This window comes from Strongylocentrotus purpuratus, unplaced genomic scaffold, assembly GCF_000002235.5.
Source record: "Strongylocentrotus purpuratus isolate Spur 01 unplaced genomic scaffold, Spur_5.0 spur5_scaffold_21, whole genome shotgun sequence".
In the NCBI taxonomy this organism is placed as follows: domain Eukaryota; kingdom Metazoa; phylum Echinodermata; class Echinoidea; order Camarodonta; family Strongylocentrotidae; genus Strongylocentrotus; species Strongylocentrotus purpuratus.
The window spans coordinates 42,142,668-42,160,312 of NW_022145607.1; the positions used below are offsets into that span (position 1 = coordinate 42,142,668).

A 17,645-nucleotide genomic window follows, 5' to 3' on the forward strand; every position below is an offset into this window, starting at 1 on the left:
GCACTAGCTCCTAAGGGTGAACTGATGGTATGTCCACTTTGGGAATGCACTAGCAACTAAGGGTGGACTGATGGTAAGTCCACTTTGGGAATGCACTAGCTCCTTAGGGTGAACTGATAGTATGTCCACTTTGGAAATGCACTAGTTCCTAAGGTTGAACTGATGGTATGTCCACTTTGGGAATGCATTACATCTGAGGGTGAACTGATGATATGTCCACGAAGGGAATGCATTAACTCCTAAGCTAAGGGTGGACCGATGGTTTGTTCACTGTTGGAATGCACAAGCTCTTAAGGGTGAACCGATGGTATGTCCACTAAGGGAATGCATTAACTCCTAAGCTTAGGGTGGACTGATGGTTTGTCCACTATTGGAATGCACTAGCTCCTAAGGTTGGACTGATGGACAGGCACATCCCGGTTGATAGGACCACATTGAAAGATTTCTTCGATGATCTGAACAATCTGGCCTGAAGGGTTGGCTTGAGCGCTTACCCATCCTCCTCGTTGGAGTAGAGGGGGACAGTCTTTGGTCTTGACCAAGGACTGTCCCTCTCCACTCCAACGAGGAGGATGGGTAAGCACTTCCGCCAACCCTTCAGGCCAGGTTGTTCAGATCACTGAAGATATCCTTCAATGCGGTCCTATCAACCGGGATATACTAGACCATAAGTTCAATCTTAAGAGCTGGAATGGACACTAGGAGTGACTGCACATTTTGACCACACCTAACGGGAAGCTGGGTTCGAGTGAGGAAAGAATGGATGGAAACAGAAACCACTGATACCCATCTCACACACCACAGAATTGATTCCTTGCCTCCAAGTTCCATCCAGATCAAGTCAAAAATGACTCCTGTAGATTGGGGAGATGAGCTTAGTGACAAGATAAAGAGCTACGTGAAAATGGCGACAGAATGAGTGATGGTAACTGGATGATCGAGACCTCCCCGTCTGACAGTGTGTACGGTACCCCTTGATACATGTGATGTGGTCTTTCCCCGTCTCCTGCATATGAACATGTCCTCTGCAAGTAAGGGCTGCAATGAACACTAGATGTACTCTGAAAAGGAAAAGGTGAGATTCTGTGTCGGTGATGACTGGTGCAGAGTGTGTGATGCTTGCGGATAGTCCCGAAGAAGCTTTCCTTTAGAACATGGGGTTAGACACAATGTAATGAAAGGTACAAGAAGTAATTCAGTAGGTAAAAAATCAAAGATCAAAGTTTCCTAAACTTGCACGTAATCCTTTTCCCTCGAAGTAGTGGTTGTACAGAGAGTAATGAAAATCCGATGAAGATCCGAGTTTCTGATCAGGGTACCTATGCAGAACCGTCGGCCGGCTGACAGAAGGGCATCAGCGCGCTAGCGACTCGAAAAGTACTTTTCGAATTATTCGCATTTAAAGATTTGTTTAATATTTAAACTGCTTTCCGTCCCGAAAATTGGTTTTAAACTTAAAAAACAGATAGAAATGTTATAGAAGAACACGGCCACAATTTTTTTTCGGAAATAAATCAGTTTTATAAAAGTTTGAGGCGATTTAGTGCTAACGCCCTTCTGCTTAACGCTTTATTTTTTAGCTGAAATTCGATCTAACGCCCTTCTGCCAGCCAGGCTACGATAATGTGCATTGAAATGATACCTTAGCATTCAATGAGCAGACTACTACCCCCCTCCCACCCCTCTCCCTTTAATAAAATTGACTACATTTTCTACGGACGCTCCTGGAAAGCACAAACGGGGCAGGATAGAAAACACTTTCTTTACCCAAAATAAGAAGAGCTCTTTGTTCATATTGATAACCCGATATACATAAAATACCAATCAATGGTAAAAAGAGAATTCGCTTTCGACGTAAGACAACCTCCTGATTAAAAGTAAATCTAAAATTCACATGACTGTGTGGGTGTCACATCGCACCCGCATGGCTTGTGTCCTATGCATCCTGCCCCGTTATCATTTCATGTCATTTGCAGTTCATCGACAATCCTTTTCTTTTGCACGTCTTAATAAAAATATTTTTATTCATGAATGCAATCTTGCATCTCGCATTTAAGGAATGACAAAGTCTGAATAAGTTTTTTCTTTAAATGAAAAGTTCAAAAATTGGACACAAGACGGACTAAAATGATTTATTGTAAACCTTTTGTGATTCCATCGAATGGGCAGTTCTTATCAAAGAGCTTTAACAACGAAATTATGTAAAATGCGCGTTATACGAAGATGATCTTGCATTCTGTGACAGTAGATTGGTCAGATGTGCTTGGTTTCAGAAGACGGAGATCCATGCTGTTCCATATGTCCACCTTTCTTGACCACAAAGGCCAATTGAATAACGCTCTTGTATCTTATTGTCCGTTTGGAGCCAGAAGGGTGTTGAAGGGAAAGTACGACCCATTTGCAAGTTGAATTGAATAAATTGAGAAAGTTGAAACAGAGAAAACAGTGAAAATTTCATCAAACTGAGACGAAAGATGAGAAATTAAAAAAGAAAATCTACCATAATTTCATGAAACAGTGGTATGCATCATATTATGGTTCCCCATAGATTTTATTAATGAAATGTCACAAACAAAAATCGAAAACACATGTATACAATTTTTCTTTTATATTACAATAAGTTAGAGCATTCGTGATTTAGCAAGTATTCGTTTAAGTCATGTTTTATAATCCCATAGCAGAAAAGTGATACTTTTGCTCAATTTGCATGTATGAACAAAGCAGGTAAAGAAGAGTGAGGCGGTGACACTATAAACTAGTTTGGTCAGTTAATGGCATAGCGCAATAAAAGGAAACTGATATTATTATTAATATTATGATAATTTATTTATCACCGAAATCATTCTTATCATCATTATTGTTTTAATATCATTATTATCATTATTATTATCACTTTAATTATAATTATTTTTATCAGTATCATTATTTTTATTATTATCATTTTTTTTTATATCATCGTTTATAAGTAGTATTATTATTATTGTTATCATTATTACGAGTATTATGATCATTATTATTACTATTATTATTATCATTATTAATATCATCGTAGATGTCTGCATCATTGTTCTCATGGCTAGCACTCTTTGCAGGATGGATCACTCCCCTTTCACTTGCAATACCTCAACCTCAGAGGTGAGTCTGTCATGAAGGTCTTGACTGCAACCAAGAGAAGTGGTGAAGACCTTAATCTCAAAATATCACGATGAGAAATATCACATGAATCAGGTCTGGTGATCTTGACGCTCACTTGATGGATGATGCATTAAAACACCTCTGTGATGGAACAGCTCCTTCAAGCCTCTTCCAGGATGATTCTGCGGTGAGGAGGACCTCCATCTTTTCCCCACCGTATCCTTTTATTAGATCATTTGTTTTAAATGTACTAAAATCGTCTATCAGCTAAATATAGGGCAGAAATTATTCATCTAAAAGTTCTCCTTCCGATTCCGCAACCTCTTAAGATGATTCTTTCATATAGATCTTAAATGACGCGTGAAGTAGGTATGGTGATCTTCAGGTTTTCAGATAGCCCTTCATGTTAAAGCTTACAATCTGTCATGTCCGGGGATTGATCTTACTCTTCAGATAGCCCTTCATGTTAAAGCTTACAATCTGTCAGGTCCGGGGATTGATCTTACTCTTCAGATAGCCCTTCATGTTAAAGCTTACAATCTGTCAGGTCCGGGGATTGATCTTACTCTTCAGATATCCCTTCATGTTACAGCTTACAATCTGTCAGGTCCGGGGATTGATCTTACTCTTCAGATATCCCTTAATGTTACAGCTTACAATCTGTCCGGGGATTGATCTTTGCGGCCATTCGATGGGATGATGCATGGCATTTGTGGTGGAACACGTTCCTGAAGGTATTTCTGCCAATGACTCACCGCTTGGCATTTTCTCCATCTTGCATCCCTCAGATCCTTTCGCTGGAGCATTGAAATTACGCTGTAAGTGTGGCATTTACTTTCCAAATCTCAATATAAAAAAAAATACAACATTCTTTTTTAAATACGTATAGCATGAGAACAATTATGAATGTTCTTTCTTGGGGGCCAGAAAATTATATGGAAATTGAAGAAACAATGGTTGTCCTTCAGCTCATCAGGGTGGATGGATGGTTGTCCATTAGCTCGTAAGGGTTGACTGCTTTGGCAGTTCTTTCTCGGCTGTTCCATCTTGCATCCATCATTATCTCTCTGCCACTGTGGCAGATGATTCTGTGATGAGCAGGTACTCCATCTTGCAACCCCCATAATCGTGTCAAACCTGCCATCCTGTGGGTGATCAAAGTGTGTTGTTCGAACAGTGGTATCTTCTCATCGTTGATCAAGCTCACGTTGGCTTCATCTTCTGGGTTCCAATCAGTGTGCTGTGTTCACTTAGTCCAATCAGATAGATACTATACCATGATCCACATTTCTGTCGACGTTACATGAGGGAGGGGGGTGATGGGATACATATTCACGAACCATCTGGTTGTTGGCTTTTCGTTCTTAAAGAAAATAAGCCTCGACTCCTACCAAGAAATCCTTTACGAATATTGTCTTAAACGAAACCCCATCTCCTCTGAAGATTATCCGTCACTAATGTTCCTCTGTGAATCAGGTGTCATTTGGTATTACCGAAGATACTTGGGGCCTGGGGCGTCTGTTCTCAGTGGCTGGTGGCAGCAGAATATCTTGCCTGCATACCGATGGATGTAGCGTCTCCTATCAATATATCCTCCATGAATATTGTAAGATTTTATTTTCACATAGTATAACCATGATACTCTGGCGAGCTACTATGCAGTGAAAACTACAAATCTTAATTAAATCGGATAAAAGGACGAGTTTATAATTTAACTAAATTATTAACTGCCCATTTGATGAAAACAACATAAGATAATTTAGGCCTTTGAGTGGCTTAAACATCTTGTATCTTTCTGTCGAAGGGATACGTTCATAAGACTTTTTCATTCATTTTAATGTAAGAATGAAGAGTAATGCTCGATACAATCTACAATTTGAATAGAATGTTAAACAAGAGATGCAGTTTTAGAAAAGAATTGTCGAGTGTATGCTCCAATACTTTTGGACAGATCTTTGTCGAATCTGGAAAGAAAAATATACGGGGAGAGAAAAATAGTCATTAATGAGAGAAGTTGGGAAAAGTTAGGAAAAGATGAAAATTAGTGTAGTGAAATAAAGCTAAGATGAGAAGCACAGAAAAGAAACAGAAAGACAGAACGAAGTGCACAGGATTAAATGCGAGCTAAAGAGAATACTTAGCCTTTAACGTGTCAACAACTTGAAAACCGCCAGTGCCCTTCCTTACAAAGGTTAAAAAACACCATTCTATTCTAAAGACTCACTTCCGCAGCACATCCCCAAACATAACATACCCTCCACTCGACATCGCTGCCACAGAAAAACACCTCCTCTTTCCCAGAGCACACCCGATGTCCACCACAGACCGTACCGCAGAGGGCACGTTCATGTACAAGAGGCAAGGAGAGACCCCATCACGTGCACCAAGAGGCACCGTTCACACTGTCAGACGTCGAGGCCTAGATCACCCAGTGACCATCACTCACTTTGCCACCACGCACACGCAACCCCTTACCAGGTCACTATCGCCCATCTCCTCCATCTACAGGAGACACCCCTGACGTGATCTGGGAGAAACCGAGAGACACTGAAACAGTTCTGTGGCAGGAGAGATGGGTGCAAATACCAGTGACCTCTGAGTCCACCCGTTCCTCCCCCATTCTGGGCCCAACTCTCAATTAGGTGAATCAAAATGTGCAACCTGTTCCCTATCTATGTGTTCATTCCCCCGAGCCTCTTTGCTATATTGACCCTCTACTTCCTTTTTCCCTTTAAATGGAACCCCCCCCCCCCCTAAGTGTGGTCCCCTCTAAAGGGAAGCCCCTCACCCTAATAAGGGTGTTTCCCCACTAAAGGGAAGCCCCATCCCCGAATGGTGGTCTCCTACTAAAGAAGCCCCCCCCCCCCACACACACACATGAAGGATGGTCTTCCTCTAAAGAGAACCCCCCCCCCCTCCCCAGGAGGGACAAGGGTGGTCGCCCTCTAAAGGGACCCCTTCCCCCTTGAAAGGTGTTCTCTCTCTAAAGGGAAGTCCCCTCCCCGAACTCTTCTCAAGAGCTACTGTCACTCCCTACAGCTGATATTCCTAAAAGAGAGAGCTCCCGTTATGGAGCTTTCCTCCCTCTTATAAGAGTTGCATTTCCTATGAGCTGTATTCTACCTAAAAGAGCTGCCCTCTCTCTATTCCCTCGAGAGTAGGCCACGATCCTATTATGAGCAACATTCTTCCTAAAGAACTACATTCCTGCTCCAGAGCTGCCCTCCCTCAGAAGGGCGGCGCTCCTTGTTAAGAGCTTGCCTGCCTCTCAAGAGCTGCTCTCCCAATCTTAATAGGAGCTGTTCTCCTTCTTAGAACTTGGTGTTTCCCTTACCAATAAAGAGCTGTCTACTCCACAAAGCGTTGCTCTCTTCCAAAAGAGCTGCCCTCGCCTTCTACGTCTACTTTCTATTCCTCTTAATACCTGCACGCCTCTTGTTAAGAGCCGCACCCCTCTAAAGATATCCCAGCCCTCTTAAGAGATTCCATTCCTCTAAAGAGATGGCTCCCTGTAACAGATTCCCTCACTCTGAAGAGCTTCCTTCATTTCAGGTAGCAAAGCGAAATGTCGTGCGTTAACTCGTGGCTATTCAATCTAACACCGTATCTGGCAAAATAACATCATTTCCCATCAATCCGGGACCTAGCTAGTCCAAGCAGGTATGTATCAGAATCCTAATTCGGACTCTGGTGCATGCTTGCCTGGACTAGCTAGGTCCCGGATAGATAAAAAGTTATTATTATTGTGCCAGATACGGTGTTAGATTGAATAGCCACGGATTTGTGCACCACATTTCGCTTTGCTACCTGAAATGAAGGAAGCTCTTCAGGGGGAGGGAATCTCTTAAGAGGGGTAAGGCTCTCAACAAGAGGCGTGCAGGTATTAAGAGGAATGACAGAATTTTAAGAAGTCATAGATAGGTGAAAGATGTGCGTTGATTGGTCAGATGTGTTCTTCGGCAATCCGTGAAAGCCGCGGTCTTACGCATTACATTTCGCTAAACTTCCTAAAGAGATTCTCTCCCGCAACAAAAGAGCTCCGCTCCCTCTAAAGAGCTGCCTCCGCCTCGAGCGATTGTCCCTTGTTTTACATGCTAAAGGCCAAGGCACTCCAAATTATTTCCGCTACCTCGAAAGGGTTATATTTCTGATAAATTATTTAACTTCTGCTAATTTCATAAGGTTTCGTCCGTTGTCACGTTGACATCGTTCTTCTGCTACATTGTTGCCTGACCCTTTTATAATGGGTCGCGCTTGCTGTGTAGCTCTTCATGTAAATTTCACTTTGGAAGGGGTTTCTTTTTGTCTTCTTAAATCGTAAAGTGTTTGTTAACATTATTGTTTAAAAATATAGTAATATGTCTATATATTCTCAAAGTTAGACATGGAATTTATCTTAACGATCCAGGTTTAAAAATTTTGAACAATGAAACCAAAAGATGTGAAACCAGTAGGCCTCCACCCGAATGGCTCAGCATAAAGACAGAGACAGACAGAAAACAAGAACATACGAAACATGAAGCAGAGACAGGCAAATACAAAAACACACACAATCAGAAAATCAGACAAAAACAAGAACAAACAAAACAAGAAACAAAGACGGACATAAACATGAACGAACATACAAAACAAGAAACAGAGACAAACACGGAAACATGACGTGTCCACTTAGAAATGACTGGCATGTGTCGTATGTGATAGTATGTTGACACTTATCTTAACATCCGGAATAGTTCAAGTTGTATGGACTTACATCGCCTTGAGATGATAAAGGTGAAGCCCGTAGTTATAAGCTTTTTATAACTTCGATTATATTTGCAGAAAATGAGCTCTATACTAATAGAGGTCCGAATATTTGTTTGTAAAACTATATAGAGATTGATTTTGTCATATAGGTATTTGTTTTTGATAAGCTGAAAGCTAATAGAACTAATAGTAGTAATATTGTTGAGAATCAGCTCAAAACTAATAAAGGTTGAAATGTTTCTTTCATTAGAAAACTAAAGTGAGGTTGTTGCTTGTATTTTTGGGAAATAAGCTAACAACCATCAGAATTCTGAATATTTTATCCAAAAATCAAAGAGAGATGGATTATGTTTCTAAAATATTGCACTGGTAGCTCTGATATGGAATCATAGCCTTGACTGAACATCAAAGACGGATAGAATTAGTGAAGTATACTTAATGCGCAAGCATACTCAATGACGGTGATGTGGGAAGTGGTTAGGTAGATCAATCTCAACTTAAATTGTTTCAAAATTATAAATTTGGCATGGCCGAGATTTTGTATTTGATTTTTTTTTTAAATCAAACATTACCCCCAAAAAAGAAATTACAAAAATAGGATCCAACTTCAGAATTTTGAACAATGAAACCAAAAATTGTGAAACTAGTAAACCCTAATGACCCAAATGAAACCAAAAAATGTGATCGGGAAAATCATTAAGCACTTAGCTCTTCGGGAATCTCTTCCGGGTCATCACTGCTTGATGTGCGGGAAGCCTAGAAGGTGACCTTTGTAGGCTTCTCATTGCTTGGTGCGCGGGAAGCCTCGCAGGTGACTTGTGCAGGCTTCTTGCCGTCATTCATGGCGTCGTCATCCTCACCAAGGTCCATGTCGAAGATGAAGATCTCTTCGCCATGCATGTAGTCGTAGGTCTCCTCCTGGACAGATTGGTCATCCTGACGGCCCATGATCGTACCGTGATCGGTGGTGGGATAGATCATTTCGGTGTTGCTGATTTGAGGACGCTTGAAGAGAAGACGATCATGTTTGGGCTGTGCAGGAGGGTGAGACTTCATCGCACGAGACTGCTGGACTGTCTGTGCGTCTGCAAATCGAAAGGATGGTTAATCATTAAAATATAGTATCTATCCATTACATATCAGGGGATGTTTTTTTTTGCAGAAGGTTAAAATCAATCATATTTTCTTCTTCAAATTGGCAATAATGATATTTCTACCACGACACCAAACTTCGATATAAGTTTAATGAAAAATGATATGCATTTTGTATGGAAATTTGATTTATTTAAAGGTAAAGACCAGTAATGGTCATGCGGTTGCATTGTGAAAGAAACGTTGTGGAATCGATCAGAAAAGGTTGATCATCTAGCATCTAGCATCTGCAAGGTTCTGGAATCATCAAAATGATAAGAAATTTGGCCCATTCTTCGTAAAGTTACAAGCACTATACACAGAAAGATGTATATGGGACTACCCTATCTCTCTCACACGACCATGAGAGAAATAAATTTACCAAATATATGAATTAGTAGGCGGTTTCCCGGCAAATTTTTTATCATCATGTATTAGTCAAAACATATTCTTTCACATGATTGGTAATGAGAGCTTCCATTTCATTTTTTGAAATTGGGGCGTTACCAATACTGGTCTTTACCTTTAAAATAATTTTTCAACGTGCTGCCTATTTCATAATCTTTTTTTCTGTGCTCTTTTTTTTTCTTCTTCATCTTTCTTTTCTTCCCCCCTCCCCAAGTCTTTTGTGTGTGTGTTTTTCCCTTTAATATAGTTAGTATCCTTTCCGTCACTTATTCTCAATGACATTGTCATACCTGAAGGTTTTGTTTTCTGACGTTGCCTGGCGCTCTTTTGAGTTGTTCTATGGAACTTGTTGGTGGTGTGTTTGCTGTTGCCGTCTGGTTTTGATGTTGGAGGGCGAGGTGCCGGATTGGCGTGTCTGCGGTTGTCGTCTGGTTTTGATGTTGGATGGCGTGGTGCCAGATTGGCGTGTTTGCGGTTGCCGTCTGGTTTTGATGTTGGAGGGCGTGGTGCCAGATTGGCGTGTCTGCGGTTGCCGTCTGGTTTTGATGTTGGAGGGCGTGCTGCCAGATTGGCGTGTTTGCGGTTGCCATCTGGTTTTGATGTTGGAGGGCGTGGTGCCAGATTGGCGTGTCTGCGGTTGCCGTCTGGTTTTGATGTTGGATTGCGTGGTGCCAGATTGGCGTGTTTGCGGTTGCCGTCTGGTTTTGATGTTGGAGGGCGTGATGCCAGTACCGGAGGGCGTGGTGCCTGAACTGGAGGGCGTGGTGCCAGAACTGGAGGCACATTAAAGGAAATCAGTTCCGGTTTCTCCGGACTGATATCCACCTTCACAAAAATAATGATTAAGCGGACTAAGTTTAGACAAGTTTTAGACCTTGTCCAAGCAAGTGGTTTCGGGTGGGCTTTTTATATATGGAACGCTAAGAGTCAGCCTCTTCCTTCCATTCTCGTTAATGTACATGAGTGTTATCCTGCTTGGGGTATTACTATTATGGACCGCTAGGTTTCGAGTAAACCATGCATAATAAGAATCCATTCTAAAAAAAGAGGCAACTGCTTAAAAAGTCACATCATAAGAATGGGGATTGATCTTATTATCCCCGACAGATTCTCTGCATGCTTGTAAAGTTTTAATAAACTGTATCTTTACATATAAGAACAACTTGTCTATACATACTATAATTATAATTCATTTGAAGTTATTTTAATATTTAGTTGTCCTGTGTTATAAAGTTATCTTCATTGTACATTTTTTTCCGTTTGCGGTTTGTTGCATTTTCCATGTTTTGTATGGATATAACTTGATCTTTATTTTGACTTTGATATTTATTTTAAAACCTTGAACCTACCATGCCAGAGTTTCGTTTCCAGTCTACTGGACGTCCACGATTGCGTATATTATTCTTCTTGGGGCCGGTGGGTTGGCGTGGTCCAAGAGGCGGTTGCTGCAAGGGCGTGGTGGTGACGAAGGTGGAGGCAGTAGTGGTAGCGCTTGCTTGAGGCGCCACGGTTTCAGGGGTCATGGGGGCGTTGTTCTGCTCACTGCTTGGTGCGCGGGAAGCCTCGCAAGTGGCTTTGGCAGGCTTCTTGCCATCATTCATGGCGTCGTCATCCTCACCAAGATCCATGTCGAAGATGAAGATCTCTTCGCCATGCATGTAGTCGTAGGTCTCCTCCTCGACAGATTGGTCATCCTGTTGGTCCATGATCTTACCGTGATCGATGGTTGGATAGATCATTTCGGTGTTGCTGATTTGAGGACGCTTGAAGAGAAGACGATCATGTTTGGGCTGTGCAGGAGGGTGAGACTTCATCGCACGAGACTGCTGGACTGTCTGTGCGTCTGCAAATCGAAAGGATGGTTAATCATTAAAATCTAGTATACATATCCATTAAATATCAAGGGATGTTTTTTTTTGCAGAGGGTTAAAATAAATCATATTTTCTTCTTCAAATTGGCAATAATGATATTTCTACCACGACACCAAACTTCGATATAAGTTTAATGAAAATTGATTTGCATTTTGTATGGAAATTTGATTTATTTAAAATAATTTTTAAACGTGTTGCCTATTTCATTATTTTTTTTTCTGTGCTCTTTTTTTTCTTCTTCATCTTTCTTTTCTTCCCCCCCCCCCCTCCCCAAGTCTTTTGTGTGTGTGTTTTTCCCTTTAATATAGTTAGCATCCTATCCGTCACTTATTCTCAATGACATTGTCATACCTGAAGGTTTTGTTTTCAGACGTTGCCTGGCGCTCTTTTGAGTTGTTCTATGGAACTTGTTGGTGGTGTGTCTGCTGTTGCCGTCTGGTTTTGATGTTGAAGGGCGTTTTTGATGTTCCGGTTTCTCCGGACTGATATCCACCTTCACAAAAATAATGATTAAGCGGACTAAGTTTAGACAAGTTTTAGACCTTGTCCAAGCAAGTGGTTTCGGGTGGGCTTTTTATATATGGAACGCTAAGAGTCAGCCTCTTCCTTCCATTCTCGTTAATGTACATGAGTGTTATCCTGCTTGGGTTATTACTATTATGGACCGCTAGGTTTCGAGTAAACCATGCATAATAAGAATCCATTCTAAAAAAAAGAGGCAACTGCCTAAAAGGTCACATCATAAGAATGGGGATTGACCTTGTTATCCACGACAGATTCTCTGCATGCTTGTAAAGTTTTAATAAACTGTATCTTTACATATAAGAACAACTTGTGTATACATACTATAATTATAATTCATTTGATGTTACTTTAATATTACGTTGTCCTGTGTTATAAAGTTATCTTCATTGTTCATTTTTTTTTCCGTTTGCGGTTTGTTGCATTTTCATGTTTTGTATGGATATAACTTGATCTTTATTTTGACTTTGATATTTATTTTAAAACCTTGAACCTACCATGCCAGAGTTTCGTTTCCAGTCTACTGGACGTCCACGATTGCGCATATTATTATTCTTGGGGCCGGTGGGTGGGCGTGGTCCAAGAGGCGGTTGCTGCAAGGGCGTGGTGGGGACGAAGGTGGAGGTAGTAGTGGTAGCGCTTGCTTGAGGCGCCACGGTTTCAGGGGTCATGGGGGCGTTGTTCTGTGAGACGATTGGTGCTGACGGCACAGGTGGCAGTGGAGCTTCACGCTCTTTCCGTGGATGCACCATCTCATATTCTTCTTCGAGTAGCTCCCCATCTTGAAGGGTTGAGGAAACGAGATAATAGTAATAAACATTTTGTTCCGTGTAAACAAGATCAGAAAAACTTTCAAGAAATCAAATTATATAGGAAAGGTTCACTAGCCTATTTGGTTGCCTTCGGAAATCTTGTTCAGATTACGTAATGCCTTTGTTATGTCATAATATATTTCATTTTTGTAAGCCTTTACGATCAGCTGTGTTATACCCTTTCCCATTTGTAATTGACTTAACAAAATTATGTTGGGTGTTTTGTGTCCGAACGCTTAACAAAAATAAAGCTGACAATCAGCCATGCATTATTCGTCTACGGCTGATTGTCAACGAAACGGAGTTAAGTCTTTAGTTAATTCCGTTTGTTGCTACGGCAGACAGCCAGTGAAAACGAATCCGTTTAAAAAAATAAGGAAATGCAAGCACTACTTTAAACAAACAGAACCTTTTTATTCCTAGCTGATTCGTTCTGATTGAGGTGTCATATGAAAGGGCAGAAACTCAACTTTCTAGAAATGTGATTTTCTCTTTGAAATTCAGATACTGTCCGCCAAATGACTTTTTGGTTTCCTCTCTTTAAATTTATTCTAATCACTCATGTGTGAATTGTGCATCATATAAATGGCATCAAATGAAAGAAGAGGATCTAAGCTTTCCAGACATGTGTCATTTATTAATTATAAATGTAAATAAGTTATGATAAAACATCGACAATTCTCAGTTTCGTTTTTTCTGAGACGCACTGTATATTAATGATCCACATGATTATTTTTCTTGTCATCATCATTAGTATTTATGGTTTGTTCGATAAGCAGACCCATGTGAGTAAATTGTGTTTTATGCACCCATTTATGGTAGAAATTTAAATGCTTAAAGCGACTTGGTAACATTGTTGAAGGTTGATGAAAAATTGCTTAATTTTTGTATAAAATGTTACTTACTATATTTCTTTTACTGTGCTAACTCTCTGACATGCAAAAATTCCTGAAAAAATTCTCAAACCACGAAGATATCTATGGTTTTCTTTGAAGGAGTCGATGTATGACACCCTCTAACAGTGATTAACAGTAAATTCTGTCCTCTTTCTCTCTCTCTCTGTGCACATAAAGCATTTAATTTATGCATAATTTTGTCTTCTCTTTCTCTCTTTCTGTCTATATACAGCTTTATCTCTCTCTCTCTCCATCCATCTTTCTCTCTTTCTCTATCTAGATCTCTTTTTTTTCTCTCTCTCTCTCTCCTTCTCTCTGCCTACATTATATGCAGTTTTCGCTCTTTCTCTTTCTCTTTCTCTTTCTCTCTCTCTCTCGCTCTACCCCTCTGAAAACAAACAAAAATCCTGACATGGGGGCAGTCATGTGTCAAACTAATTTCGGGGCACTCTTATACACAATATGAATAATTCTTAAATATTTGGCAAATCGCGATCACTTTTTACTACAAATTCAGGAGAAATCAAACAAGTTGGGTCTGACGAAGTTCTGAGATAAGTCGGACACATACCAACTTTCGTATTACGCAGTGTTAACCCAGTTTTTTTTTGGTTTGTTAACAAACAAAAAAGTAAAAATTAGTTTTAGCCAATGGTCATCTCGTATTTAGTAGAGCCCTTATTAAGTGTTTAATATGCAACGAACGGACTGTCATAGAAAGAAGGGTAATACAGCTTTACCGGGGATACATATGACCCACCCCTCGCCGAATTAAAAGAATATCAATTTCTTCGGGGCGAGAGTGTATGCAACACCCCCCCCCCCCCCCCATCCTCCCAATTCGCTATCTATTGAATAAAATAGTACCACCATCAAACAAAAACATCATAATTATTCATCCCACTTCCCAGCATCATATAAAGACAAATCAAATGCACAAGCTAAGATATTTACGAATGTGTTAAACCAGGGTTATAATAATAAAGTAATAAAAGTGCCCTTACAATCCCGATGTATCAGTAATTGTATATTGCTGTTATACACGTCCATTTCATCCTCAGTTATCTCACGTCGAGGCTCTGGACGTGGAATAGCGGGGCGGGGTTTTCTTCCTTTAAGTGGAGGCAATTTTTTCTTTGGTTTTCCTTTCTTTCCGCCCATACTGAAATTTGTTTCCTATTATGTCTTGTAGAAGATTTTCTTTTTCAGCTAGATACTTGACTTGCTGCCTCGAATGTGTGTAGGAATCGCTATAATGTGCCAATGATTTTGTTGTGAAATTGCGTTGACATGGTATGTGTGCGCATGTGTACTTCGGCGCATTCAATTGTGACGTAACAAAGACTTAGGCAATGCGCGCACTGCGCCTCATGGGCGTGATAATACTAATACGGTACGTGCCGGTGTAGAATGAATTTTCATTATAATTGTTATTGTCATACCTCTTGGTCATATCACTGTTACAGTGGGCCTAGATCCGACAAATCTGCATATCTTTTATGGGCAGGCGTGTAAAGTCAAAATAAAATAAATATCAAAGTGGTAATATCCCCAAGATAAAACAGCCTGCCCGAATTATGTTGTTATATCCATGTGCAAATTTGCGATCAAATCTATCAGAGTACTTAGAAAGATAAATAGATAAATGATATTTCATTGCAGCGTTCATGAATGACAGTTCCACAACTGAATTGCACATGAATTACACAAAATGAAAATATATACATTGTAAAAATTACGGAACATTTAGTTATTTTTGTTTTAATTGTCATGTTGCTACTGCCTATACCATTAAAAAACAGTTGATGAATATAATTTCAAAAATAAAATGTATAAACATAACTATATGCTAACATATTGACTAAGAGAACTGATATCTTATCAGTTCTTCATATTTTGATATTGCATTTGTGAGTATAGTGGTATTTGAAATAATTATACAAATTCAAATGTTCAAATAGCAATTAAATATCATTAAAACATATTGGTACAATGTACTAAATCATTAAAACATATTGGTACAATGTACTAAATCATTAAAGCATATTGGTACAAAGTACTGTAACGATCCGCTCCGCGGTCGTGACGTAACAAAGAGGCCTAACTTAAATGATTGTTGTTTTCAAGCGCGTCATCATACACCGACGCACAATGTTTACGTTAATAATTTGCATACGAGCGATTGACATTTGGATCCATTATTGAGATGCTTTAAGATGTTAAACTGTAATTGTTTATCAATATATCACATGAATTTGGATGGAAAGTTGTTTAGACAATGTGACTTGTTAATATTTACTGCAAATGATATGTCATTCAGAGTGTTGTATTTAATTAATGGTAAAATAAGAGATTTACTTAGATATTTTGCTCTGAACTAGCACAGTCTTCATGTTAAGTCCATTTTCGCTGCGCGCGTACTTTCCAAGATCGCTTAGCGCATCGATTTCCCCCACGTCCGCATTATGCCTTTATAACCCGTAACATTTCTAAAACGCGAGGAGTTGGAGTTGGACGCTCGTCGGAATCAGAACTATTAGTCTCTCCCTGGAAATCCCCCCCCCCCACCTAAGGACTTGTCTTGGAATTGGGCGCTCGTCGGAACTGGTACCACACATAAGATCTCTCTCCCTCCCTGGAATATAAAGGTACACAAGGAAGTCTACGCTGGAATTAAGATGCTGGAATTAATGAACCACTATAATTAAGATGCAGGAATATTCTAAGTCCACCTCTCCCCCTTTGACGCTATGGAATTAAACTAAGAGGAAAACTCCCAAGTCCCATAAATCCCAATGAATCATTGCCTTTACTTTATTACATGTATCCGAATATAATAACGACAATCGTATAAATTCATTAAGTATAACTATGAGCACAAGGTATTTGTGACAGTGGTGATATAAAGATGTAAATATTTGAAGTACATGCATTAATAAAAATTGACCATTTTCTTTTGTCTTAAAACTGAAATTATGAGTCTATAAACACTTTGTCTTTCTTCTTGACTGGTACTCCGTCATAAGTCGTATATTTCGACGAAACGAACGTAAATAAGTATTGTAGCTTCCCCCGTCTTTCCTCAAATAAAAGATAAGATCTAATTACTCTAACCGCTCGGACATACATTATAAATAATGTCGGCTGACGAATATCCTGACAGATATAAAGAATCAGTTTCCCCAGCTGGGAATGAGAATAATCCCGACGTAGAGGTCGAGGTTGGAGACGGAGGCGGGGGCGGCCGCCACAAATTTGGTGTCAGAAGTGGGATTATTAATATGGCGGAGGTACCAGAGTCTAAGAAAGAAATAGATGAGCTAAGTTGCTCCTCAGATGAGACAATGTCTAGTACAAAAAGTTCAAAGAAAAAGAAGAGTAGGTCAGAGAAATTACAAAGTCGGATATTAAGTCAACTAACGAAGTTAATGGGGCAAATGATGAAGTTGACAAAGAAACCTAGGAAGAGGAGTGTTGGCTCAGACTCCTCCACGGAAGAACTATCTGATTCTTCAGATGATGAAGTGGAATTCAACTCCAAACCAAATAGACGACTGGAAGGAATGAAAGTCCAAAATAGAGACGAGGAAGGAATATCTCATGTCGAAGAATCAAAGACGAGGAAACTTAATGAAGAAACTAACCAGATGGAAACACAAAAGAAGAATGATGATATTCGCTATGCCAAAGAAGATAGAATTCGGGAAGCTACTCATCGACCACTGATCATGCCGGACAAGTATGATGGAAGTACCGACTGGAAAGATTACGCTTCGCACTTTGAATCTTGTTGCGAAATCAACAACTGGAAAGATGAGGAATCTGCCAGGTATCTAGCTGCTAGCTTGAGAGGTCAAGCTCTGAGATTACTAGAAGAACAAAGAGGCACCAAGTGGAACTTTGAAGAAATAAAGAGTAAACTGTCATTCAGGTTCTCTTCTGCCAAACAGGCGGAAAGCTATCTGTTGGAACTAAGGAATCGTAAGCGACGACAAGGAGAATCACTTCAGGAACTAGGACGTCATATTAGAGAACTAACTGATAAGGCATATCCAAACTTTGAAAGTCAAGGGGTCGATAGACTAGCTAGGATTCATTTTACTGATGCTATTCGTAGTAGTGA

The 17,645-nt window shown here is 40.0% G+C and overlaps 1 protein-coding gene across 1 annotated transcript; it reads right to left on the reverse strand.

Annotated features, from left to right (window-relative positions):
* Positions 1-8,637: 8,637 nt before the first annotated feature.
* Positions 8,638-12,566, reverse strand: LOC115927979 (proteoglycan 4-like). Its single transcript, XM_030994412.1, has 5 exons — positions 12,312-12,566; positions 11,644-11,785; positions 10,770-11,263; positions 9,711-10,245; positions 8,638-8,966 (listed from the first exon to the last, which is right to left on the reverse strand). Exons 1-5 carry the CDS (start codon positions 12,564-12,566, stop codon positions 8,638-8,640), a joined length of 1,755 nt encoding a protein of 584 aa, XP_030850272.1.
* Between the last annotated feature and the right edge of the window lie 5,079 nt (positions 12,567-17,645).